This window comes from Capricornis sumatraensis, chromosome 1 (assembly GCF_032405125.1).
Source record: "Capricornis sumatraensis isolate serow.1 chromosome 1, serow.2, whole genome shotgun sequence".
NCBI classification, from domain to species: Eukaryota; Metazoa; Chordata; class Mammalia; order Artiodactyla; family Bovidae; genus Capricornis; species Capricornis sumatraensis.
The window spans coordinates 3,832,333-3,857,349 of record NC_091069.1 but is presented as its reverse complement, the minus strand read 5'-3'; the positions used below and the strand labels follow the sequence as shown (position 1 = coordinate 3,857,349).

Below are 25,017 nucleotides of genomic sequence, written 5' to 3'. Positions count from 1 at the left end.
CCCCCAACTCCGGCGGTGGGCACGCCCCCTCTGCCTTTGACAGATGCGGCCAGGGGGGCACAGATGGTGACGGCTTGAGGTCACTTAGAGAGTGCATGGACCCGCTTAGACTAGGATGCTGGCTCCCTGAGGGCACCCAGAAACCCCTGTGTGTATGGGGGTGGGGGGCGGTCACCAGCAGTCCCATCCCTCACTGCCCTCCCCAGAGAATGTCTGAGGGGATCACACCCTGCCCAGCTCCCAAATCCAACCCCTGGGTGGCCTGGCCCCAACTAGGCTCCCTCCATTCCAACACGCCCTTCTGTCCTGGGGTCAGGGGCTCCATCCTGGCCAGACACGGCCCTTACCCATGGGCTTGGCTCCGTTGGACACAGGATCAGCTCCCACAAAGTAAAGCATCCCATGGGAGGCCCACAGGGCCGGATTGTCTTCCCTCCCCACGGCACCCCCGTGTCCTCACACCAGGGATTAGTGCCGGTTCCAGGCCTCTCGAGGCTAAGCCCTGAGCTGGGGTACAGACACACGTGTCCGTCTCCAAAGCCAGTGGCCTTCCCCACAAGGCCGCCTGCCTCCCCTTGAGCATGGAGACGGATGCAGGTGGGCAGAGGAAGATGAAACGGTGGCTGGCCTGGTCCTGGCCCCTCACCCTCCCACCCCAGGGCCCCATAAGTGGCACAATTGACGCACTGAATGGTGAACACAGAGATACAAGGGTAGATGGGGCTACAGATGGGGAAACTGAGGCTAGCAAGAAGGGGCATGCCAGGGTCACACAGCCAGTCTCAAAACTGGCCCAGAACCGAAATCCCCTATTCCAGAGGCTCCACCTACTGCCCCCCTCCATCCACAGCCTGCCTGGCCATCCTGCTCCAGGCTAGCTTGCTCATGGTTTCAGGTTGCAAGGGGTACAAAGCATAAGGCGCCGTGCTCTCCCCAGCTCTGGCTGATGCCTGGCTCCATCCACTGTGCCCTCTGACCTTGCATTTTATGACATTCTGCTACCATCAGCTGTCACGCAGGTCTCCAGGAAATGGACGTTGCTAGGGGCCAGGCCTGATGCCAGATGGCTGGCTGGCAGGCTGGGGTGATGGGGAGTGGGGGAGAAGGCTAGGGTTTCCCTCAGGAAAGCTCAGAGGGTGAAGCTGCTGGGTGGAAGTAGAGGGTGGTGTGGGTCAGCCACAAAGAGTAGCTAAGGTGTACACACAGGCCATGGGAAAGCCCCGGCCCTGAGCCTTCCTGCAGGCAAGTATTTTGGGGACCTGCAGTTGCCAAGCAACTGCTCCAGGTTGCCATGGGAACTCTTTCTCCCAGGGCTTATCATTTTTAGGGGGATGCCCTCTTATCTCCACCTCCCTCTCCCTGGCTTAGCTGCCCCAGGAGGATTCATCAAGTTCCCCAAACCTCATTCGCCCCCTGCCCAGGGAGACCTCCCAGCCATGACCCTAGGAGAAGATTCTTTGAGGTTCAAAAACCCAGAATCCTGAGAAAATGCAGAGCACAGAGTCCAAGGCCTTCATTATAGCGGGGAGAGGGCGAAAGGGGTTCATTAGCTCTGTTTACGTCTCTGCTCTGGCTGTTAACCACCACCTTGGGGCCGGCCCTGCCCTGACCGTTGGGAGCCCACTGTAATTGGAAGGAATTTGGCCCCAGCACCCACGCCCAGCCCCTCCCAGGCTTGTCTGCACGCAGAGACGTGCCCCTACCAGCCCTGCCGCCAGCTGGCTGTGAGAGCCCCCTTGGACTTCCAGGGCCTCAGTTTCCCCAACCATCAGTGGCTATGGCAGACGAGCCATCCTGCAGATAGAACGAGACGTTGTGGCCAAAGCGTGGGCAGAGGGAAAGTGCCACGGGCTGGCTGTCGTTAGCAGGCACACGTCCTGCGACGGATGGAGGTGTGGGGTCACTCCACGGAGGGTTGGCCTCATGGCTAGTGTGCCCCTGACGGCAGAGTGGCCAGCAAAGCCAGGTCCCCAGGCTCCCGGCCCAGCGCCTTCCCCATGGATTTATCACTTGCCCTGTCCCCTGTCCCTGCATTCTTCCTCTACAGGGTCTTATCCCCTTGGATGGGAGCCAAGGTGCTCCGTGCAAGCCAATTGCTCAGCGCTGAGTCTCCATGGATAAGGATCTGCTGTGTGAACCAGTCAGTGACCCACCGCCAAGGGCTGTTGGCCCCGGCCTTGTAAGATTCAGAAGCACCCGAGAGCCGCGGTAAGAGATGGCTTCCATTTCCCAGGCCAGGGCCACGCAGGGCACTTTGCTGCATCTCACTGATGCCTGGCGATGCCCACTCTCCCTCGGGGAGCCCAGAGCCCCTGCTTCGCAGCTCCAAAGGGAACGCCCAGCTTTGTACAACAGGGCAGAACCCCCCCAGGTGGGCAGCAGGAAAATCAATGCAACATCACCTCTTCTTTGGGCAGGGTCTCTGGGGAAGGGGCTTCTCCAGCCGCCACCTGCATGCCCATCCATCTCCGTGGTTGCCTTCAGGGTCCCTCTCCCCCCGCCCCCCTCACATCTGGGACACACGGTCCCTGGCCCTGCAGTAATGGGAGAACTGTCTGGAAACTGCCAGGGTAATCATAGCCGCAGGGGCCCCTGCGAGCAGCTGAGAACAGCCAGCTCGGCTTGCAGGTAAAGCAGGAAAAATGCAGAACTGACAACCCACGTGGGTCTGACCCGGGCCGGGCTCACTGGCTGCCCATCCAGGTCGCCACCCAGTCACTCCCCTGCAGCCCCGCCCTGTTTGGTTTCCTCCACCGTGCGTCACCCCTGAAATGACTGCGGGCCTGGTCTGTTTACAATTTTGAGCGTGTCGTCTCCTCGCAACTACAAGGTGAGACCTTTGTCTCTGTCGTGTGGCCACTGAGGGTGGCCACCAGCAGGGCACGGTGCCACCTGCTGGTGTTGTGCCAGGACACCCCCAAGCCAGGGAGCTGGGCTGTCCCTGACTGGGCACCCCCAGGCTCCACTCACACCCCACAGCCCTGTGCCGGGGGCCACATCCTAGAGACCTGATCAGACCCAAACGCTCCCCCAGCCCTGTGGACATGTGGGAACCTGGCCTTCGGGGGTAGGATCACTCCAATGCCCTTGTCCTGTGTTCCCACAACATATAAGTTGGAGTCCTAACCTCATGCACCTGTGAATAAGACCTGATGTGGAAATAGGATTTTTTAGAAGCACTTTAAAAAAAAATTTTTTTTATTGGAGTATAGTTGATTTACAATTTTGTGTTAGTTTCTACTTACTGTACAGCAAAGCAACAATTTATACTGATACATATACACATATTCAGGCTTCCCCAGCGGCTCCGTGGTAAAGAATCCGCCTGCAACGCAGGAGACTGCGGTTTGGTCCCTGGGTCAGGAAGATCCCCTGGGGAGGGCATGGCAACCCACTCCAGTTTTCTTGCCTGGAGAACCCCATGGACAGAGGAGCCTGGCGGGCTATATAGTCCCTGGCGTCACAAAGCATCAGACATGACTGAAGGGACTTGGCACACATATACACACATTCACTCTTTTTTAGATTCTTTTCCTGTACAGGCCGTTACAGAGTACTGAGTGGAGGTCCCTGTGCTATGCAGTGGGTTCTTATTAATAACCTACCTTAAGTATGGTTGTGTGTATGTGTCAACCCTAGCCTCCCAAGTTCTCCCTCCCGCCGCCTCCACCCTTGGTAACCGTAAGTTTGTCTTCTACATTGGTGATTCTGTTTGTGTTTTGTAAATAAGTTCATTTGTACCATTTTTTTTTTTTAAGATTTCACATATAAGTGATATAGGGCCTTTGCAGATGTGATCAAAATGAGGTCATTCAGGAGTGGGCTGAGCCCTAATCAAATGGCCAGTGTCCTTATAAGAAGACAAGACTGAAGACTGGACACAAACACACCAAGGAGGCCAAGTGAGGACAGAAGTGGACTTTGGAGGGGTGTGCTTACAAGGCGAGGAACATTAAGGATTGCTGACAACCACCAGAGGCTGGCAGAGGCGAGGAAGGATCCCCCTTCTAGAGGCTTCAGAGGGCCTGGTGCTGCGACACCTTGATTTTGGACTTCTGGCTTCCCGAACCAAGAGACTATAAATCTCTGTTGATTTGAACCACACGGTTTATGGTACTTTGTTACCGCAGCCACAGTAAACGAATACACCTGGCTCCTGGGGCCAAGCCATCTCTCCGCTACCCCGGCCAAGGGCAGCCAGGGCACTCTACAGATGCCAGACCCAGGCATCACCCTCACATACAGCATCACATTCCCCTCCTCAAATCATCCCTGAACACAGAGCATCTCCTTCCAGAATGAATACCTCTCTGCACATCCACTGCCTTGGTGAATCCCACCAATAACCCATGAATGGTTTCACAGACGGACCCACCCTGGCTGAGACCCCAGCCCAGCCTCCTGGTCCCAGACACCGTGAGATGGTCGATGTGTGTCTCTGTAAGCACCCAGGGAGGGGGATTCTGTCACATGGCACAGACCGCAGGATACCCTTCCACCTCTTGCCCTGCCCTCCTCTTTGCCCTCCGCCCACAGCTCTCAGCCACACTGGCCCCTGTCTCACTTCCTCTCCGGCCAGCATGTCTTCTGTCTCCAAGTCTCTGCATATCTGACCTTCTTCCAGACTCCTCGCAGAGTGCGCAAGGCTGGCGCCTCTTGTCCTTCTGGTCAAGGCATCAGTGTCACCATGGTGGCCTTTTAGACACCACCCCCCACAGGGGTTCTTGACCCTCCTTCTGGGACCCTGACTCATTTCCCAGGAGCACATGCTGTTCTCTCTCCCATGGATTCACTTTCCTGCTTTTTGTCCATCTGCCCTCTGAGCCGTAAGCTCCTGGTTGAATGCCCGGGGCACAGTCGCTGAATCGACAGAGGATCTCAGAGCCCCCTCCTGCCTCTGGGCCGCTCATATTGCGGAAGTGGAGTCTAGTAATAAAAGCTGCCTGTTGGGTGGGAGGCAGCCGGACTCCCCGGGGTCCCTTCCCTGCGCCAGTTGCCACCACTGAGCACTGTGGGCACAGCCCGCCCCCTCGTGATCAGCCCCAGCACTGCAGCCCCAGACAGGGAAAAACCAGAAAACAAAACACACACCTTTGTTTGGGTGTAGTCAAGGCAGCGGCTCTCTCTCCCTCACAGGAGCAAAGGAGCCGGACCGGCTGGCTCCAGGGGCGTTGTGCAGGACCTCAGAAGCTGCCCTTGTCTCCCTGTTTCCCTCCACTGTCCTCGTGCCCAGGTCCCTCCGGAGGCCTCCTCATTCCAGCCGGGGGTAACTAACTCCACCCCCTTCCAAATGAGGAACCCCAGGTGCCAACAGAGATGGCACTTTGCCCCTGGAAGAGTGATCCAGGGCTTTGCCTTCTTCTGCACCACCCAGGTCCCTAGCCCTCCAGGCTGCCACGTGTTCAGAAGGACCTGAAGGGAACAGATAGTATTTTCCAAGGACTCGGAGCACAGTGGGTCATGGATGGAGAACCAAGGCCAACAGACTCTTCTACAAGCTGTAGAACCCTCGAGATCACCCCAGCCATGCACCCTAAATTACAGCGGAGTAAACCGAGGACTTCTCTCCTGTAGCTCCCTCTCCGCTACGAACCTCATCGTGGCTCCAGGTGCCCAGAGCAGTGGACCCCAGAAACTGTCCTCTCCAGGCTGCTCTGGGGATGCTCCCTGCCCAGGTCGACTCCCAGGAACCTGCCCACCTGCCCCTGGCAGTCCTTCAGCCTGGGGCCCTGAGCCTGTTGCCAGGAGACCGGATGGCCCTGACCGCTGGTGGAGCTGCTTCCTACAGCTTTCTTCTTCCCCCCTTGTCATCTCCGTGTCCACTGCTCCCCTGAATGTACGCCACGGTCTCCACCTGCGAGGTCACTGTGTGTGTCTGTGGGCACGTCGGGAGGCCGAGAGGACAGGGCCCCTCGTGGGAGGGGGAGGGGATGGACAAGGGTCCCCCCAGGACGTCAGGGGCTCTCCTTCCCCAAGGAAACTCCATGGGAGTGGCTGAGCCCTGAACTAGGAGGCTGGAACCTTTCCTTCTCTTCTGGAGTCTGTCCCTCCTCCCACGCGACTCCGCCGTGGGCCCCGGGCCAGCCACTGTACCTCTCCTGGCCTCAGTTTCCCAATCGTACCAGGAGGGGCTGGACATGGAACTGCGTAAGCGCGCGCTCTGCGTGGACTCTCCCTCCCGGCTGGGTCCGGTGTGGGCGGGGTAGTCGGGGTAGGGGGGCAGACGGTCCTCCCTCCACCCGCAACGACTGGGAGGGCGATCGCGGCCGGGCGGGGCACTCACCTGGCAATCTACCATCATTCTCAGCCCCGGCAGCACATCGCTGGCCCCAGGGCGGGGCCCAGGGCTAGCAGAGGCCGCTCGCCTCGGCCCGCGCGCGGCGCAGGGGGGCGCCCGGCTGCGGGGCTCATGGCGCGGCCTCCCGTCCCCGCCGGGCCCAGGGCTCCGCCGGCGCCGGCGTCCGCGCCGCTCCCATTGTCTGCGCCCGCGCCGCGCCACCGGCCGCTCGGGCCGCGCCGCTCGGTTGCGCCCCGGCTCCCGGGCTCCGGCCGGGTGGGCGGGCCCCGCCGCGGCCCCGCCTCCGCTCGTCCCGGCCCGCGCCCGCCGCAGGTGTGAGGGGCGGGCCCCGCCGCGCGCAGCGGCCTCCCTCCCGCGGGAGGACCGTGGGGGTGGACACCGGCGGAGGCAGGCGGGCCGCGAGCCTGCGGCCGCGCGCGCACAACCAGGGCCTGCGCGGGCCCGCGGGCGGCGCGTGCACCGGAGCCCCGCCTGGCCGCGGGCTCGCGCGCCGCGCCCCGAGGGCTGACCGCGCGCTGTAGACCCGGCGCGTCCCCCAGCCCCCGCCGCTTGGTGCGTTCCTCCTGTGCCCCCTAGCGCTTCGGGCCACCCCCAACCCCACCGGGCGTGGGTGCTGGGCCGGTGGTCGTGTAGGCCTGGAGATGTGGGAGTCACGGATTGTGCACCCCCATCCTTCTGTCCCCGGAGTAGGCGACGGCACCCCACTCCAGTACTCTTGCCTGGAAAATCCCATGGACGGAGGAGCCTGGTGGGCTGCAGTCCATGGGGTCTCGAAGAGTCGGACACGACTGAGCGACTTCCCTTTCATTTTTCACTTTCATGCATTGGAGAAGGAAATGGCAACCCACTCCAATGTTCTTGCCTGGAGAATCCCAGGGACAGGGGAGCCTGGTGGGCTGCCGTCTATGGGGTCGCACAGAGTCGGACACGACTGAAGCGACTTAGCAGCATCCTTCTGTCCTGCACCTCGTGTCCGGGCCAGCTCGATACACGGCTGGGACAGCAGTCCTGGAGGTGGAGTAGGAAAAGGAGATCACGCTCCCCTCACCCTGACTCCCTGTCTCCTGGACTTCCAGACAGGAGGTCCAGCCTTTCTCCAGCTGCAGCCCTGGTTGGCGAATGGGGGGCTGGAGCCCAGGGAGGAGGGGGGTGGCCCACCTGGGCTGAACGCCTGTCAGGGGGCGTTAGTGTGACTAAGGATACCCCTGGGTGCTCAGGGATTTTGCCCCTTTTAATTTATGAACAGTGACCTCAGCTCTCAAGGTCACTCAGCTATAAGTGAGCAAGGCCAGCTGTGAACAGAGGACTCAGAATCACTGCCCCTCACCTTTGCTCAGCCCATGGCGCTGACCATCAGAGAGGCCTTGTCCTGGGTTGGGCTCTCCCAGGCAGGCCACGTCCTGAGCCCAAATCCTCTGGGTGTCTTCCTCTCCTTGCTTTAATCCCCAGCCCACCTTCCCAAGGGCAGAGTTCAGTCCAGTTTAGTTCAGTCGCTCAGTCGTATCGGACTCTGCGACCCCATGAATCGCAGCATGCCAGGCCTCTCTGTCAATCACCAACTCCCGGAGTTCACTCAGACTCACGTCCATCAAGTCAGTGATGCCATCCAGCCATCTCATCCTCTGTCGTCCCCTTCTCCTCCTGCCCCCAATCCCTCCCAGCATCAGAGTCTTTTCCAATGAGTCAACTCTTCGCATGAGGTGGCTAAAGTACTGGAGTTTCAGCTTTAGCATCATTCCTTCCAAAGAAATCCCAGGGCTGATCTCCTTCAGAATGGACTGGTTGGATCTCCTTGCAGTCCCAGGGACTCTCAAGAGTCTTCTCTAACACCACAGTTCAAAAGCATCAGTTCTTCGGCGCTCAGCCTTCTTCACAGTCCAGCTCTCACATCCATACATGACCACTGGAAAAACCATAGCCTTGACTAGACGCACCTTAGTCAGCAAAGTAATGCCTCTGCTTTTGAATATGCTATCTAGGTTGGTCATAACTTTTCTTCCAAGGAGTAAGCATCTTTTAATTTTCTGCAGTGATTTTGGAGCCCCAAAAAATAAAGTCTGACACTGTTTCCACTGTTTCCCCATCTATTTCCCATGAAGTGATGGGACCGGATGCCATGATCTTCGTTTTCTGAATGTTGAGCTTTAAGCCAACTTTTTCACTCTCCTCTTTCACTTTCATCAAGAGGCTTTTTAGTTTCTCTTCACTTTCTGCCATAAGGGTGGTGTCATCTGCATATCTGAGCTTATTGATATTTCTCCTGGCAATCTTGATTCCAGGTTATGTTTCCTCCAGCCCAGTGTTTCTCATGATGTACACTGCATAGAAGTTAAATAAGCAGAGTGACAATATATAGCCTTGACGTACTCCTTTTCCTGTTTGGAACCAGTCTGTTGTTCCATGTCCAGTTCTAACTGTTGCTTCCTGACCTGCATACAGATTTCTCAAGAGGCAGGTCAGGTGGTCTGGTATTCCCATCTCTTTCAGAATTGTCCACAGTTTATTGTGATCCACACAGTCAAAGGCTTTGGCATAGTCAATAAAGCAGAAATAGATGTTTTTCTGGAACTCTCTCGCTTTTTCCATGATCCAGCGGATGTTGGCAATTTGATCTCTGGTTCCTCTGCCTTTTCAAAAACCAGCTTGAACATCAGGAAGTTCACGGTTCACGTATTGCTGAAGCCTGGCTTGGAGAATTTTGAGCATTACTTTACTAGCATGTGAAATGAGTGCAATTGTGCGGTAGCTTGAGCATTGCCTTTCTTTGGGATTGGAATGAAAACTGAGCTTTTCCAGTCCTGTGGCCACTGCTGAGTTTTCCAAATTTGCTGGCATATTGAGTACAGCACTTTCACAGCATCATCTTTTAGGATTTGAAAATAGCTCAACTGGAATTCCATCACCTCCACTAGCTTTGTTCGTAGTGATGCTTTCTAAGGCCCACTTGACTTCATATTCCAGGATGTCTGGTTCTAGATGAGTGATCACACCATCATGATTATCTGGGTCATGAAGATCTTTTTTGTACAGTTCTTCTGTGTATTCTTGCCACCTCTTCTTAATATCTTCTGCTTCTGTTAGGTCCAGACCATTTCTGTCCTTTATCAAGCCATCTTTGCATGAAATGTTCCCTTGGTATCTCTAATTTTCTTGAGGAGATCTCTAGTCTTTCCCATTCTGTTCTTTTCCTCTATTTCTTTGCATTGATCACTGAGGAAGGCTTTCTTATCTCTTCTTGCTATTCTCTGGAACTCTGCATTCAGATGCTTATATCTTTCCTTTTCTCCTTTGCTTTTTGCCTCTCTTCTTTTCACAGCTATTTGTAAGGCCTCCCCAGACAGCCATTTTGCTTTTTTGCATTTCTTTTCCATGGGGATGGTCTTGATCCCTGTCTCCTGTACAATGTCATGAACCTCCGTCCATAGTTCATCAGGCACTCTATCTATCAGATCTAGGCCCTTAAATCTATTTCTCACTGCCACTGTACAATCATAAGGGATTTGATTTAGATCATACCTGAATGGTCTAGCGGTTTTCCCTACTTTCTTCAATTAAAGTCTGAATTTGGCAATAAGGAGTTCATGATCTGAGCCACAGTCAGCTCCTGGTCTTGTTTTTGTTGACTGTATAGAGCTTCTCCATCTTTGGCTGCAAAGAATATAATCAATCTGATTTCGGTGTTGACCATTCGGTGATGTCCATGTGTAGAGTCTTCTCTTGTGTTGTTGGAAGAGGGTGTTTGCTATGACCAATGCATTTTCTTGGCAAAACTCTATTAGTCTTTGCCCTGCTTCATTCTGCATTCCAAGGCCAAATTTGCCTGTTACTTCAGGTGTTTCTTGACTTCCTACTTTTGCATTCCAGTCCCCTGCAATGAAAATGACATCTTTTTTGGGTGTTAGTTCTAAAAGGTCTTGTAGGTCTTCATAGAACCATTCAACTTCAGCTTCTTCAGGGTTACTGGTTGGTGCATAGACTTGGATTACTGTGATATTGAATGGTTTGCCTTGAAAACGAACAGAGATCATTCTGTCGTTTTTGAGATTGCATCCAAGTCCTGCGTTTCAGACTCTTCTGTTGACCATGATGGCTACTCCATTTCTTCTGAGGGATTCCTGCCCGCAGTAGTAGATATAATGCTCATCTGAGTTAAATTCACCCATTCCAGTCCATTTTAGTTCGCTGATTCCTAGAATGTCGATGTTCATTCTTGCCATCTCCTGTTTGACCACTTCCAATTTGCCTTGATTCATGGGCCTGACATTCCAGGTTCCTATGCGATATTGCTCTTTACAGCATCGGACCTTGCTTCTATCACCAGTCACATCCACAGCTGGGTATTGTTTTTGCTTTGGCTCCATCCCTTCACTCTTTCTGGAGTTATTTCTCCACTGATCTCCAGTAGCGTGTTGGGCACCTACCGACCTGGGGAGTTCCTCTTTCAGTATCCTATCATTTTGCCTTTTCCTACTGTTCATGGGGTTCTCAAGGCAAGAATACTGAAGTGGTTTGCCATTCCCTTCTCCAGTGGACCACATTCTGTCAGACCTCTCCACTGTGACCCGCCCATTGGGTTGCCCCGCGGGCATGGCTTGGTTTCACTGAGTTAGGGCAGAGTTACTGACCCCATTTTCAGTGGAGGAGACTGAGGCCTGAGAGTCACCACACGAGCTGGCCTGGCACAGGACCGTGAGGTGGCTCCACCGTGGGTTCGAGCCCAGGTCGTTCTGATCCCAACGGCTGTGCTTTCACAGGAGCCTGCGGAGGTGGCCTCTCAGCCCGGCCTTGGAGGTGAGTCCATGCTGGATTTGGGGGCTGTGGGGAGGGGCACTGCAGGCAGGGGGCTGTGAGGGGGAGGGCATGGTGGGGGGGGGTCCCTGAGGGAGCATGGCTGCAGGGAGGCTGGGTGGGGGAGGTGAGGGGTGCTCCGTGGGGAGGGTGTCTGGACCAGCCTGCACAGGGCTCTGAGTGCAGGGTAAGAAGTCACGGGTCACCGCAGGTTGGTGGGGGTCATCACAGGCTGTGGCCGCAGTTCACACGGTCTCCAGGTGATTTTGTCAGAGCCGCAGCACCTCAGCCGGGAGGAGCTTAGCAAGAGTGTTATTCACCCCACCACTCAAGCATGCACCCCTGCAATGCCACCAGGGATGGGGCCTGCTCCTCCTGTGCACAGAGGGGGCTGTGGTGGTTGTCTGCCTCTTCCCAAGGCTGGGCATATTGCCCGGCTTCTTCTCCAAGTGCCTGCCCAGAAGGCAGTGCCCAGAGGGCTCCCAGCCATAGTCCCATTTGATCATCACCTCAGGCCTCAGGCTGGTGGAGTGGCCTGCTGAGCATTCCACGTGTGCTGCTGCTACTGCTAAGTTACTTCAGTCATGTCCGACTCTGTGTGACCCCATAGACGGCAGCCCACCAGGCTCCTCCGTCCCTGGGATTCTCCAGGCAAGAACACCGGAGTGGGTTGCCATTTCATTCTTCAATGCATGAAAGTAAAAAGTGAAAGGGAAGTCACTCAGTCGTGTCCGACTCTTCGAGACCCCATGGACTGCAGCCCACCAGGCTCCTCCGTCCATGGGATTCTCCAGGCAAGAGTACTGGAGTGGGGTGCCATAGCCTTCTCCCCCGACGTGTGCCAGGACAAACTAAAACCCGATTTCTCTCAGCTGCCTCACGTTCATGCAGTCATTCAACAAACATTCAAAGAATGCATCCTGGGTTTCAGGTACTGGGGTAAACCTGGTTGACCACCACCTGTATCCTCTTGGGGTTTATGAACTGGGAAAGTGGTGGAGGTGGACAGAACATTGTAACTGATGACATAGGGATGAGGATTTATGGGAACACCAAAAGGCACTCACTCTGGAAGGGGGAGCAAATCAAGGCAGGCTTCCTGGGGGAGGTGATGTCATTAATATGTTCCTGGAATTGGGCCAGGTGATTGGACAGGGAGGCCTGACCAGTAGGCAGCATGAGCAAAGGTATGCTGGTCCTGGCCCTGTGGCAGAGCAGTGATGTTGGACTGTAAGCCGTGGGGAGGAGGTAGTTGGTCATGAGGGGACAGGAAGCTTACGTTTCAGGGGCCTCCATTGCAGGGGACACCGCAGACATTTTGCATTTGTGATTCTGTTGATTTCTATTTCTGTACTCCCCCTCTCTCTGCTGGGTCAGGCTTGTCTCCCACCACCCCTCCCACTCCTGCCAGGCCCTGTACTTCTTCCCACCCACAGAGCAGCTCTGGCCCCAAGCCCTCAGCTCTCTGGGAAAGGAGCCTGGACCCTGTTTTAGGTCTAGGAGTTGGGTAGTCATTCACTCAACTGTGTCTGAGGGCCATGCCTGGGATGTGGTCCGGGGTAGCCATAGTGCCTGGGGGCTTGGGCCGAGGCTGAGAAGGGCCCATCAGCTGGACCCAGAGCTGGGCTGCAGTGAGCAAGGGTTCATTTCTCTCCTGCGATGCCGCCCAGGCTCAGGGCCACCTCCTCCTCCTCTGATCTCCCCGTCAAGGGCCTTCTCCCTGCTCCAGCACAGAAGCTTGGTGAGGGCAGGGCCTGCCCCTTCAACACTGCCAGCTCCATGCACTCCCCAGGGCAGGGCTGGGCACCCTGGGAAGTTGAGGACACACGGGCCCTCTGCCCGGGGAGCACCCCAGGGCCTTTCTGACTCGTCCTCTCCGGCTCAGGCTATCTCCCCACGTGGTCGCTCAGCCTGTCTGTGCGCCTGCGGTCTGTCCTGGCTTGCCAGCCAAGCGCCGGCTGCAGGAAGAGTAGCTTCGGGCTGGCCCCAGCTTTGCCCAAGGCGCCCAGGTGGGTGGGTTCCTGCTCCTCAAGACTTGGCCACAGACCATACCCCCTGCCCTCTACCTTATGTGGCAAGGATGCTGCTGCCCCCAGGGGAGTGCATACTGGGCCCCCCGCCCCCCTGCCCACCGCTTCTGTCCCACCAGGCAGATGCGACCACCGCAGGGCTCTGAAGCCCCTTTATTCCTAGGCCTGCCTTGTGGCCTAGTGCCCCGCGCCCACCAGGAGTCCCCCAGGCTGAGGTTGATAGCAGAAGCATCAGACACACGTGCTCTGCACTTAGGGACCAAGAGCCCAAAGGACATCCAGCTGGGGGGCAGGGGCTCTGCTTCCCCCGACTCAGGAGAGCCGCATAGCCAGTGATGTTTTCACTTCACCCATCTCCCAGGAGAACTGGGATGAAATCCTGCCTGTTGCAGTGGCCAGCAGCAGCCCAGGCTTTCTAGAAAACTGTACCCTGCCCTCCCACCCACGCTGACTGTACTTGCAATCCAGGCTGCCTATATCCCTAGGGGCCCGGCAGCCCGGATGCTCAGAGATGCAGGTGAAGAAAGCCTGGTTAGGGCCTAGCACACGCTACTTTTATTAAACGCTGCCCAAACCCTCTTACAGAAGAGGTGCTGGGTGCCGGGGACCGTCCACCTTGAGTGAGGCAAGGACAGGAAACCAGAGGGCCTAGAAGGCTTCCTCTGGGTCCTGAGTGAAGAACTGGCAGGGACACAGCAGGGGCCCCTGCAGCCAGAGAAAAGAGGGGTGGGGATGCCTTTCCTATGAGTGTTAGAAAGTGCAGCTTCAAGGGCAGCAGGCAACGAATGGGCCGGGGGCAGAGAGGGGATTTGGGGCGCTCGGTGGGGCTGCCCCGAAGGCTCGTAGGCTGGCAGAGGCCCCATCTTCTTCCACCTCTGGCCTCCCCTCCTTGGGCCTCGGACAGTGTGATCTTTGCGTTCTCCTCCACGTGGACACCGCTCTTCACAGTGGACAGAGGCCTTTCCAGGCCCGTCTTCCCGCTGGATTCCACCAGCAGAGGCGGAGGTTAGAAGGCACAGGGCTGGTCCCACCTAAGGCTTGAGGAGTGAGGCCCTGGTACCCAGAGGCTCTGGTGAGCTGGGTGCTCGCTGGGGTTCCCCCGCCCACGGCGGCCCCGCCTCTGCTGTCAGCTCCGCAGCCAGGCAGTGTCCTTGTTCAGGGTGGAGAAGCGGATCAGCTTCAGGCTGGGGGGCTGGGGCTTCCTGTCATCCCAGAGGTACTCAGGGGACAGCACCTTGGAGGGCTTGTGCGAGAGGAAGCGGCGGTTCAGGTGGCTCTCCTCCTGCCAGGCTGCCATGATGCCGTTGGCCTTGTCTGCCAGGATGCCCATGTGGCAACCCCTGGTGAACTCGTACACCCTGGCCACCTGCCCTCCGAAGACTGCCCCGCCATAGTAGAAGTCCCCCTCGCCGTCTGCCACGAAGGCGGTGGAGACAGGCCGGCGTTCATAGGGGAACTGGTGGCGGGGCACGGTGAAGTAGCCCGGGTGGATGGCAGCCACAAGGTCCCCCAAGGTCTCGGGGCCCCACGGGTTTCGGAACGCCATGTCCACATCCAGGCAGAAGAGGTAGTCCACCTCCCGGTGCGCCCTCTTGGCGATGTGCACGCTGATGGCCTCCATCCGGCGCATGGAGGCCTCCTCCCACCGGGAGGGCCCGGGGACTGGGATGACACTGAGGTGGCGGCCGGGGCCCAGTGGGACCCGAGGAATGGCCTGGGGGTCGTGAGTGAAAATGTAGTAGTGCACGCGGTACCCCTGCATGAAGAACCGCTCGGCCGACTCCAGGAAGTGCTGGACAAAGTGGGTGTACCTGGTGGAGAGGACCCGTCATGTACCACGGCCTCCGCAGGGCGCACCCCACCCCCAGCTTCCCGTCTCAAGAAGTCATACCTGGTCTGCCCCTCGTGTGTCAACTTCCCTTGATCACAGTACCAACCTCTAGGGACTGTCCTAATGATATCTTGATGATATTCACAGGCTGCACGCCCTGACTTTTTCTGAGCACTTACAAGTGCCTGGCAATGTTCTAAGGGATTACCTCCTGGCCTCACAAACTCCCCGCTTTACAGACAAGGACACTGAGGCTCAGAGAGAAAAAAGTAGCCGAGAAGGCGGCTGCCCATCAAGGGGAACTGAGTGGTGCTGGGTGCTGACTGGTCTGGGGGAGAGGGAGCCCCGGGACTCCAGGTGGGCCGTCCATTAGCTTTAGTCATTGGCCACCCCCGCATTGGGGTCCCTCTCTCAGGAGTCCCAGAAAGGAAAGGCCAGGGGGGTAAGGGAGGAGGGGGGAAAACAGGGGGCGTCCAGAGAGCAGTCAGGCCTAGGGGCGGAGGAGAGAGGGTCCCCAGGGCAGGGCCAGCTCTCTCTTGACCTGCCTGTGGCCTGACCGTGGACCCTCCATTTCTGGGGGCTTGCCATTCCTTTACACCTGCCTGGACGGTTCAGGGGAAACAGACGGGGTGAGGCAGCAAGGCGTGTCCTGACAAAGGCTCCTGCTGCTCCCTCACTGGGCTGCCTCCCCTCCCCGCTTGCATGCCAGGCCCAGACCACCTCCTTCCTGCAGGAAGCCCTCTCTCACCATCACACTCAGCTCTGTCGCTTCCCACCTGGCACAGCCTCCCTGGTGCCCGGGCAGGGTCCTGTCTCTTCCCAGACCCCACTCCCACCCCCACCCCCCGCCCAGCCACCTACTCACTTTCCCACGGCAAACGCCGTAAGCCCGATGGTCAGGTTCAGTGGCTGGTAGATGTGGCGCAGAAGCTCGGCGTTAAAGGTTCCCTCGGAGACGATGGGTGCCAGCCAGGGTGTGAGTGTCAGCAGCTCTGTGGGCCTGGCAGAAGAGGGGGCCGAGGGGGCTGAGACCCTCCCCTGGGGAAAGCCTCCGTCTCATCTTGGTCCTGCCTCCCACGCTGTGTGACCCTGGGCAGCTTCATCCCTGTCTCTGGGCCACCGTGTCCTCAAGTGGGGATGATAATAGCTCCTTCCCAGCGAGAGCAAGAGGACCAGGAGTTACTGCACGTCCAGTGTCTAGAGGAGCCTGGCATTTCTGGGGTCTGCTACGGGCCTCGGAGATGGGGGTTGTCATTCTCGTCATTAATAGCGGATCGAGCACTGACGGCACGGCGCTCTGCAGCGTTTTTGGTTTGTTTGATTTTGGCTGTGTCGCCTGGCTTGCAGGATCTTAGTTCCCTGACCAGGGAGCGAGGCAGGGTCCTTGGCAGTGAAAGCACAGAGTCCTAGCCACTGGGGCTGCCCAGGAATCGCCGCTCTGCATTTTGCCAGCCTCATTTCACCTGGTCCTCTGCCCTGTCGAGTGAGTATCACTAACCATCCACCTGTACAGAAGCAGCTCAGAAGCGCTGGGTTACCCACCCAGGATTACAGAGCTGGCGACCGAGCTGGACTGGAGCCCAGGCCCCAGAGCGCCCGGACCCCGAGGTCGCTGACCCCTCCAGCACCCCAGCTTCTAAATCAGGGCTTTGCCCCCGACCCCCACCCCCTCGAATCTCTATCCTGCACCCAGGCCCTAATCAACACCTACTTTTGCTCCAGCAGCTTGGGCTGAGGGTACTGTGACCTGCAACCAAGAAGGGCGAGTGGTTAAAGGGATGGCAGCCCCCTGCCCTGGGGCCACAGAGGGCGAAAGGACAGGCTGCTTACTGTGCCACAGGCTGGGATGGCTCCTCCTTGTACTGAAGCTTCATGTTGCTGGTGGGAGAGGTGAGACAGGGCCATCGGTGTCGTTAGTAGAGATGCTCAGCAGGGATGGATGAAGCGGGGACAAAACACCCCCATGGGCCAGGCACCCCCTCCCCCAGGCTCCCTGGCCCCTCCTCCATGGCTCTGCCCGCTCTCCGGGGGCTGGGCTCCTACAGAGGCCATCCACCCAGGGTCCCCATATGGCAGGGCGGTGATTCAACCTGGTGCCATTTGTCTCCACAGTCTTTTTCGGCTCTGGAAGAGCCTGGGCACCGTGGAGAAGCTTTGAGAAGCTGCAAAGTGAGCCCAGTTCTGCCTCTTTCTAGCCCGGGAGCTCAGATAGACAAGGCTGCAGGTGAGGCCCCTCCAGCTGGAGAGACCCAGGGCTGGACATCCCACTCCTTGGGGTTTTGTCCCCTCTCCCTTAAAGTGGGGACAACAACAGGGTCACTCCGCAGGGCGGAAGTGAGGCCTGGAGACGGGAAAGGCCTGCTGCTCTGACCCAGTCAGAGCCGGTTCCAGCAGAGGCCCGAGGTTGCCTGTGAGGCTCAGACCACCTGAGGAGGGTGCCTGCCGTTCATTCTGTCACCCATGGTGGGCTGGCTTAAGCTTCCTGGAGCTGTCCTGGTGCTTTCCGTCAATGCTTTGTGTGTGTGGTAAGATATACAAGACAAAGATTTACCACCTTAACCATCTGAAAGCATAGAGTTCCAGGGCATTAGGTAGACTCTTGTTGCTGTGCAAACATCACCTCCACCCATCTCTAGAACTTGTTCATCGTCCCCAAACTGAAACTGTCTCCCTGAGATACTGCCTCTCCATCCCTTCTCCCAACCCTTGGTAACTATTATGCTTACTTCCGTCTCTGTAAAAAAATCTTCTTTCAATAAGATCTCTATTCATTTTGGCCACACCATGTGGCATGCAGGATCTTAGTTCCCCGACTTGGAATCAAACCTGTGCCCCCTGCATTGGGAGTATGAAGTCTCAACCACTGAACCACCACGAAGTTCCATTTCTCTATACTAGAGATCTCTTATAAATGAAACCCTACAGTATTTGTCCTATAGTGATTAACCTATACTCTGGAAGATATATTTTTTAAAGTTGACCCATCAATTTGGCCCTCTGCCTTAGTTTCACACAAACAAGCACATTTCAGGTCCTGCTCAGAAAGTGACGGGACTCTGAGAAGTTGGTCAAAAATGAGAAGATGAAAGGGGCCCTCGTCCCACACTTCCCTGGCCAATGGTGTCTCCCTTTGCTTCACCAGCCCCGGGACACGCTCCGCTCTGGCCACATTAAAGAGTTAGACATAAGAACACCAAAGCACAGATGAGCCAGAGCCAAAATAAAAAAAGGAACTTCACCTTTCCAGAAGGTAATAACGTTGAAAGAAGAGATCCAAATGAACAGAGAGGAAGGTGTGACCATTTAAAACTAACAAAAAACCTCCAACTGTAATCTGTTTAAAAAACTCAGAACCTGAAGACAGACTGCAAATAATTGTTTAAAAACTCTCAAAGAAGTGAAATTCAAAACACAGCACATTTCCCATCTCTCAAATCAGCAAGGTGGTTTGGTTTTTGTTCTTCATGACACCTAATACTTGCAGCCTCAGCCCAGGTGCACTGCAGCTGCTGGGGGTGGGGGAGGGTGGGGAGGTGTATCTGTGTGTTTGCCACGGTCCCCCTGGAGAGCTTCCAGGTGGTGTCAGATCGTGTTAGTGGTGAAGAACCCGCCTGCCAACGCAGGAGACGCAAGAGATAGAGGTTGGATCCCTGGGTCCAAACAAAAACCCTCGTGTCCTATTGGCCTGAATCACTCTGACTCAGGGTCAGGAAGATCCCCTGGAGAAGGAAATGGCAACCCACTCTAGTATTATTGCCTGGGAAATCCCATAGGCAGAGGAGCCTGGCAGGCTGCAGTTCATGGGGTCATGAAGAGTCAGACGCAGCTGAAGCGACTAAACGGGCAGCCTGGAGAGCAGCCTGATGAGATGGATGAAGACCCTGGCCATATCCTTTGGCCCAGGAACGTACCAAATAAAAGGATTTCTAAGATGTAAAAAGCTGGGACTTCCTGAGTGGCCCAGTGGCTTATACTCCATGCTCCCAAAGCAGGGACCTGGGATTCAATCCCTGGTCAGGGAGCTAGATCCTATGTGCCACCCACAACCAAAGATCGTGCACGCTGAGCCGAAGATGGGAGATCCTGTGTGCTGCAACTAAGAACCGGCACAGGCAAATAAATTAATAAAAAAAAAGATGAAGAAAACTTTATATCCAGAGTTGCTCATTACGAACTAACTTAGAAGCTGGTAAACCACCAACAACCTAAACGCCCCACAGTCGCTGGTGGAAAAAGGAGACGGTTTAAGAATTAGGGCCCGGCCCTTGGGTGGAGTAACATGACGGTGACCAGATGCTGAAAATTGAAGCCAATTCTGGGGAAATAAGATAAGAACTGCAAAAACATTCTGGTCACAACTACTTTCAACAGCAAGCGTACTTTCTGCTTCCATAACCATCTGAATAGAGAGTGCAGCAATCAGCAAGCCGACCATGGAGTCAGAGTGTGATTCAGGCCACTGGACACAGGAGGGGTTTTGTTTTCTTTTGCCTTTTCTGTTGTCCTGCCTAATTTACCACATTCTGTTTATAATAGTGAAACACACCTTACTGTTCATTAGTAGTCTATGATCCAGATTTTAAACTTTCCTTTCGGTGTCATGAAAACCAGAAGACCACGGGGCCAAACACCGCCTTGAGACTGTCCCGAATCATCTGAACCGAACTGTCACTCCGAACTGTCCAAATGTCAGATCTGTTATCTGAGGGAGACTGGCCATGTGTGCTTTTGTCCTTCGAATTCACAGAGAGCACAACACTGAGCAAAAAGGTCAAGTCTTAAAACCATTCTTTCCTGAGCACCTCCTATATACCAGGTGCAGCACCAGGATATTTACAGGCATCATCACACCCCAAGCTCTATCGTCCCGTTTTACAGATACGCCAAGTGAGGCTCTGAGCTATGCAACATGCTCAAAGTCACACCGTGGAGAGGGCACTGCAAAGATACCTGAAGACGGAAACAGGGAACTTCCCCATTCATGGCTCAGAATCATGAGCTTAGGACCTAAGAACCTACAAAGTGACCTGAAAAGCCTTCCCATCTTCCCTATTCCGGGGGCCTCTAATTCTGCCTGCCCCATACTTACAAGATCTCTGGGCAGGGGAGATAATAGGGGATGTAGGAGACCAGCAGCCAGTTCTCGACACACACCCTGGGAAGGAAATATATGTGTTGACTTGGATTTTTAAGCTGCGGCTGAGAAGTCACGTTGGTGCACGTTAGTGGAAATGCAGGTCCCCAGTGGTGCACCCCCCCTCCCCCGCCCTCCACCTATCAGTCCTTGGGTCTGGCTGACCTCAGAGGACAAAGCTTCCTGGCCTTCTGCAGTGAGTCATTACACAGCTATGCAGCCATTCATTCCTGGGGCAGGAATATTCTTGACACCAGTCCCACAAGGGACTGGTGGTGTGGGGGAACCCCCAGAGCTTTGCGGAAAGGACACACGAGGTGAATTCTGGAGCATAAACAGGAGTTCCTCATTAACACGGCTAGAAGAATAGTCCAGGCAGAGGCAAGAGTTAAGTGTAGAGGCCGGGAGGTCAGTGCAAAGGAAAACCCATAAGCCAGGCTGGTTCAGTCGTACTGAGGCTAGGGGGAGGGACAGGTGTGCGTAGAGAGGAGGGTGGGACCTGGAAATCCTGGGAAGGGGTCCAGGTTTGGGGGTTGAGATGCTGAGAGAGGAAGGAGTCTGGGGTGGGGACAGAGGGCTGCAAGGGGCATGCTCACCACAGAGAGCAGAGGGCAATGCCCAGCAGCAGGCAGAATCCCAGCCCCAGGGCCAGTCTCGGGCAGTGCATCGCTGGGGGCGGCATCTGAGCCTGGGCACCTGCAGAGACCGAGTGGGTCTTGGTGAATCGGCCCACCTCTCTCAGGGGTGTCAGGCTCAGAGTCTGGGTCTCCGGGGTGGGGGAACACCTGCAAAGGGATGCTCCTTATCCACAGGACACTGACCTCCCCTTCTTTTTTTTTGTTTTGCTGCTCTGCCCTCCCCTGGGCACCACCATCAAGGGGAATGTGGAGTCCAGGCGTTGCCCTGTCCAGCTGGACCCCAGGCCCAGATCTGGCAGTTCCAGGGGACAGAGGCTCAGGATTCAGCCAAAGCCTGCTGCTGTCCCTTGGGAGAGGCACTGGGCCGGAAAGGCGACTGGCCGCCCCCCCCTGCCTTGCCTCGCAGGTCTCCCTTCTGAAACCTTCCACCATGAGCCGGGCTTCCTAGCGACTAGGGCCAGAGCATATGGAGAAGGATTCTGGGGGAAATCCAGCCCGGAGCCGGCACCGCGGGGGCACACACGGCCTGCGGAAGAGGGTTGCTGGGCAGAGATGGGCGGCGGCGATCTCCCTGGCCGGGGGTGGGGGCCAGGGGAGGCAGGCGAGCGTTCCTCCGGGAGGCAGAGCTCTCCTGGGAGCACGTTTCACCTCTCACCTGCTCGGCGCCAACCTTGGGCAAGGCACTCTCCTCCCCGGTCCATCACAGCCTGGTGGTGGGGGCGGGGGTGGTGGTCCTCCTCAGCTATAGGCGGGGTGGGGATTGGTGCGGGGGACAAGACGCAGTACGCGCCGCTCCGGACACGAGGGGAGGGCTGTGAAAGCGCTAGGCCCAGCCCGGGCCATAGGGAGCGCGGGACCCCCCTGCGTCCTCCCGAGGTCAGAGCGAGATCCCCAGGCAGGAGCTTCGGGGCTTTGGTTCCGCTCACGCCGTGGCCTCTGGCAAGCTCGCTGGCGCTCTCGCTCGCTCTGCGGACCTCGGCTTCCCCACCCGGGCCTGGGGCGCCGGTTCCTCCAAAGGCTCCACCTGACGCGTCGGCTCCGCTAGATCGTGGGCCGCGCCGCCGACGCAGAGCCCGGCCCGCACTCCGGCCGCCCCGGCCGCCCCAGCCGGTGACTTGCACCCCGGAGCCCGGGGCCCGCACGCGAGCGCCTCCACTTCCGCCGGCCACTGCGGGCCCCAGCCAGACCCGTGGCGCGGCGGACGGAGCGCGACTGTCCTTGCCGCCTGCAGACTCACCCCTTGAGGCCGGACCGAGGTGGGGACGAACGGAGGGGCGCAGCTGGGCCCGGAAATCAGGGACGCGGCTGGCCGGGGCGCCTCAGGTAGCGCGGTTGGCGGAGCCGCACGCAGCCGGTGGGCGGGCCCCGGCGGGCTCGAGTGGGGCGGGGAAAGGAGCCTCGGGTCCCGCCCACAGGCTGATGCTCCTCCCACCCGGCCTCGACCCGCCCACCAGCTGCAGCCCCCGCCCCCTAGAGGTCCCCCGGGGGCTCTACACTCTGTGCCACGTGGGCCACGCCTCCAGGGCGGAAGACCCATCTTAGGTGAGAGGAGCGTGGGTCTGGGAACTCCGGGCTGGGGGGGCCGGTGCGCGCTTGAGAAGTCAGGGATCCGATTTGGGGAGAAAACTTTATTGTTTTTAGAAGAGCGTTGAAACAGTCACTGGAAGGGAAATCCAGAAGGACGTCGTCCTTACTTTCTGGCTTGGGATCATCACTCTTGCTTAGGAGCCCTGAGCTTGGCATGCTGGCCTGGAGACCGTGAGCAGCTCTCGGAGTCTCTCGGAGCCTCCACCTCCTCTCTGAACGGAATTAGCCATGCTTTCCTCCAGAGGTTGTACTGACCCTAGTTCATCCTAGGGAGTCCAGGAGCCCCAGGAGGACTGTCTTAGCTATCTCCAAGGGTAGGCCAAGGGCAGAGATAGTGGACCTCAAAGGCAGAGGGGTGGTGAGGGACAGGGCATTCAGAGGGACAGAAAGGAAGGCACCCTGTTTGTAAAGAAGGGAGCCGTAACAAGGGCCAGTGACGAACAGATTCAGGGGATTAGATCTGGTAGACAGAGTGCCTGAACAACTGTGGACAGAGGTTCTAACACTGCAGGAGGTGGTGACCAAAACCATCGCAAAGAAAAAGAAATTCAAGAAGACAACGTGGTTTGTCTGAGGTGGCTTTACAAATAACTGAGAAAAGAAGAAAAGGAGGGAATGTACCCCTCTATATTCAGTTGGGTATGTCTTTTCTAGCGAAAGGCAAGGGAGAAAGGGAAAGATATACCCAACTGAATGTAGAGTTCAAGAGAATAGCAAAGAGAGATACGGAAGCCTTCTTAAGTAAACAATGCAAAGAAATAGAGGAAAACAATAGAATGGGAAAGACTAGAGCTCTCTCCAAGAAAATTGGAGATACCAAAGGAAAGTTTCAGGCAAGGATGGGCATGATGAATGACAGAAACTGTAAGGACCTAGCAGAAGCAGAAGAGATTAAAAAGAGGTGGCAAGAATACACAGAAGAACTATACAAAAAAAGTTTTAATGACCTGGATAACCACGATGGTGGTCACTCACTTAGAGCCAGACGTCCTGGAGTGTGAAGTCAAGTTTGCCTTTGGAAACATTACGACAGACAAAGCTAGTGGAGGTGATGGAATTCCAACTGAGCTATTTCAGATCCTAAAAGATGCTGCTGTTAAACTGCTGCATTCAGTATGCCAGCAAATTTGGAAAACTCGGCAGTGGCCACAGGACTAGAAAAGGACAGTTTTTATTCCAATCCCCAAAAATGTTCAAACTACCATACAATTGCGCACATTTCACAAGCTAACAAGGTAATGTTCAAAATCCTGCAAGGAAGACTTTAGCAGTAAGTGAACTGAGAATTTCCAGATGTACAAGCTGGATTTAGAAAAGGCAGAGGAACCAGAGATCAAATTGCCAATATCCACTGGATCAGAGAGAAAGCAAGGGAATTCCAGAAAAACATCTACTTCTGCTTCATTGACTATGCTAAAGCCTTTGACTGTGTGGATCACAACAGACTGGAAAATTCTTGAAGAGATGGGAATACCAGACTACCTTACCTATCTGCTGAGAAACCTGTATGCAAGTCAAGAAGCAACAGTTAGAACATGGAACAACAGACTGGTTCAAAACTGAGAAAGGAGTACGTCAAGGCTGTGTATTCACCCTGCTTATTTAACTTATATGCAGAATACATCATGAGAAATACTGGGCTGGATGAAGCATGAGCTGGAATCAAGATTTTAGGGAAAAATAACAGCCTCAAATATGCAGATGATACTACTCTAATGGCAAACAGTGAAGAGGAACTAAAGAGCCTCTTGAGCAGGATGAAAGAGGAGAGTGGAAAGGTTGGCTTAAAATGCAATATTCAAAAAGGGAAGATCATGGCGTCCAGTGCTATCACTTCATGGCAAATAGATGGGAAAAAATGGAAACAGTGACAGACTTTATTTTCTTGGGCTCCAAAATGACTGCGGATGGTGACTGCAGCCATGAAATTAAAAGACGCTTGCTCCTTGAAACAAAGGCAGTGACAAATCTCGACAGTGTATTAAAAAGCAGAAACGTCAGTTTGCCAAAAGAGTTGGACCATAAAGAAGGCTGAGCACTGAAGAATTGTTGCCTTTGAACTGCAGTTTTGGAGAAGACTCTTGAGAGTCCCTTGGACTGCAAGGAGATCAGTCAATCGTAAAGGAAATCAGTCTTGAATATTCATTGGAAGGACTGATGCTGAAGCTGAAGCTCCAAAACTTTGGCCACCTGATTCTAACAACTGACTCGTTGGAAAAGACCCTGATGCTGGGAAAGATTGAAGGTGGAAGGAAAAGGGGACGACAGAGGATGAGGTGGTTGGGTGGCATCACTGACTCAGTGGAGATGAATTTGAACAAGCTTTGGGAGTTGGTGATGGACAGGGAAGCCTGGCGTGCTGCAGTCCATGGGGTTGCAAAGAGTCAGACACGACTGAGCAACTAACATAAGTTAAGGGATATCTATGCAGAGAAACAGCATCAGAGACAACAGCTGTGGCTCAGAGAGGTTATAGTGAGACAGAAAGTGGACAGGGCACAACCTTTGAAAGGATGACACAGTTTGAGGACACGACCTAAATTGATTAGAATCAATTAGGTCTATGATGGCAGACTCAACTCGCACTTGATCTTAAGTCTCAGTATACAGCTCATTATAATATCTCAAGCGGCTTGAATATGACCCTGATCTTGGGAACGATTCAAGGCGGGAGAAGGGGACGACAGAGGATGAGATGGTTGGATGGCATC

At 55.8% G+C, this 25,017-nt stretch overlaps 1 protein-coding gene across 2 annotated transcripts; it reads right to left on the bottom strand.

Annotated features, from left to right (window-relative positions):
- Positions 1 to 13,698: 13,698 nt before the first annotated feature.
- GBGT1 (globoside alpha-1,3-N-acetylgalactosaminyltransferase 1 (FORS blood group)) lies at positions 13,699 to 22,071 on the bottom strand. Of its 2 annotated transcripts, none has more exons than XM_068972945.1 (7): positions 21,957 to 22,071; positions 20,678 to 20,777; positions 20,037 to 20,102; positions 16,778 to 16,825; positions 16,659 to 16,694; positions 15,813 to 15,947; positions 13,699 to 14,927 (listed from the first exon to the last, which is right to left on the bottom strand). In XM_068972945.1, exons 2-7 carry the CDS (start codon positions 20,761 to 20,763, stop codon positions 14,243 to 14,245), a joined length of 1,056 nt encoding a protein of 351 aa, XP_068829046.1. In that variant the 5' UTR covers positions 20,764 to 20,777; positions 21,957 to 22,071; the 3' UTR covers positions 13,699 to 14,242. The 2 variants fall into 2 exon arrangements, with proteins under 2 accessions (XP_068829046.1, XP_068829037.1); XM_068972936.1 differs by lacking the exon at positions 21,957 to 22,071 and adding an exon at positions 21,375 to 21,449.
- Between the last annotated feature and the right edge of the window lie 2,946 nt (positions 22,072 to 25,017).

Coding starts and splice junctions, on each gene's coding strand:
- GBGT1 (XM_068972936.1), bottom strand. CDS start 21,420: ATGGACCGGGGAGGAGAGTGCCTTGCCCAAGGTTGGCGCCGAGCAG. Junction 20,778..21,374: donor CCAAGGTTGGCGCCGAGCAG/GTGAGAGGTGAA, acceptor CGGTCTCTGCAG/GTGCCCAGGCTCAGATGCCG. Junction 15,948..16,658: donor CCCAAGCTGCTGGAGCAAAA/GTAGGTGTTGAT, acceptor CTCTTCTGCCAG/GCCCACAGAGCTGCTGACAC.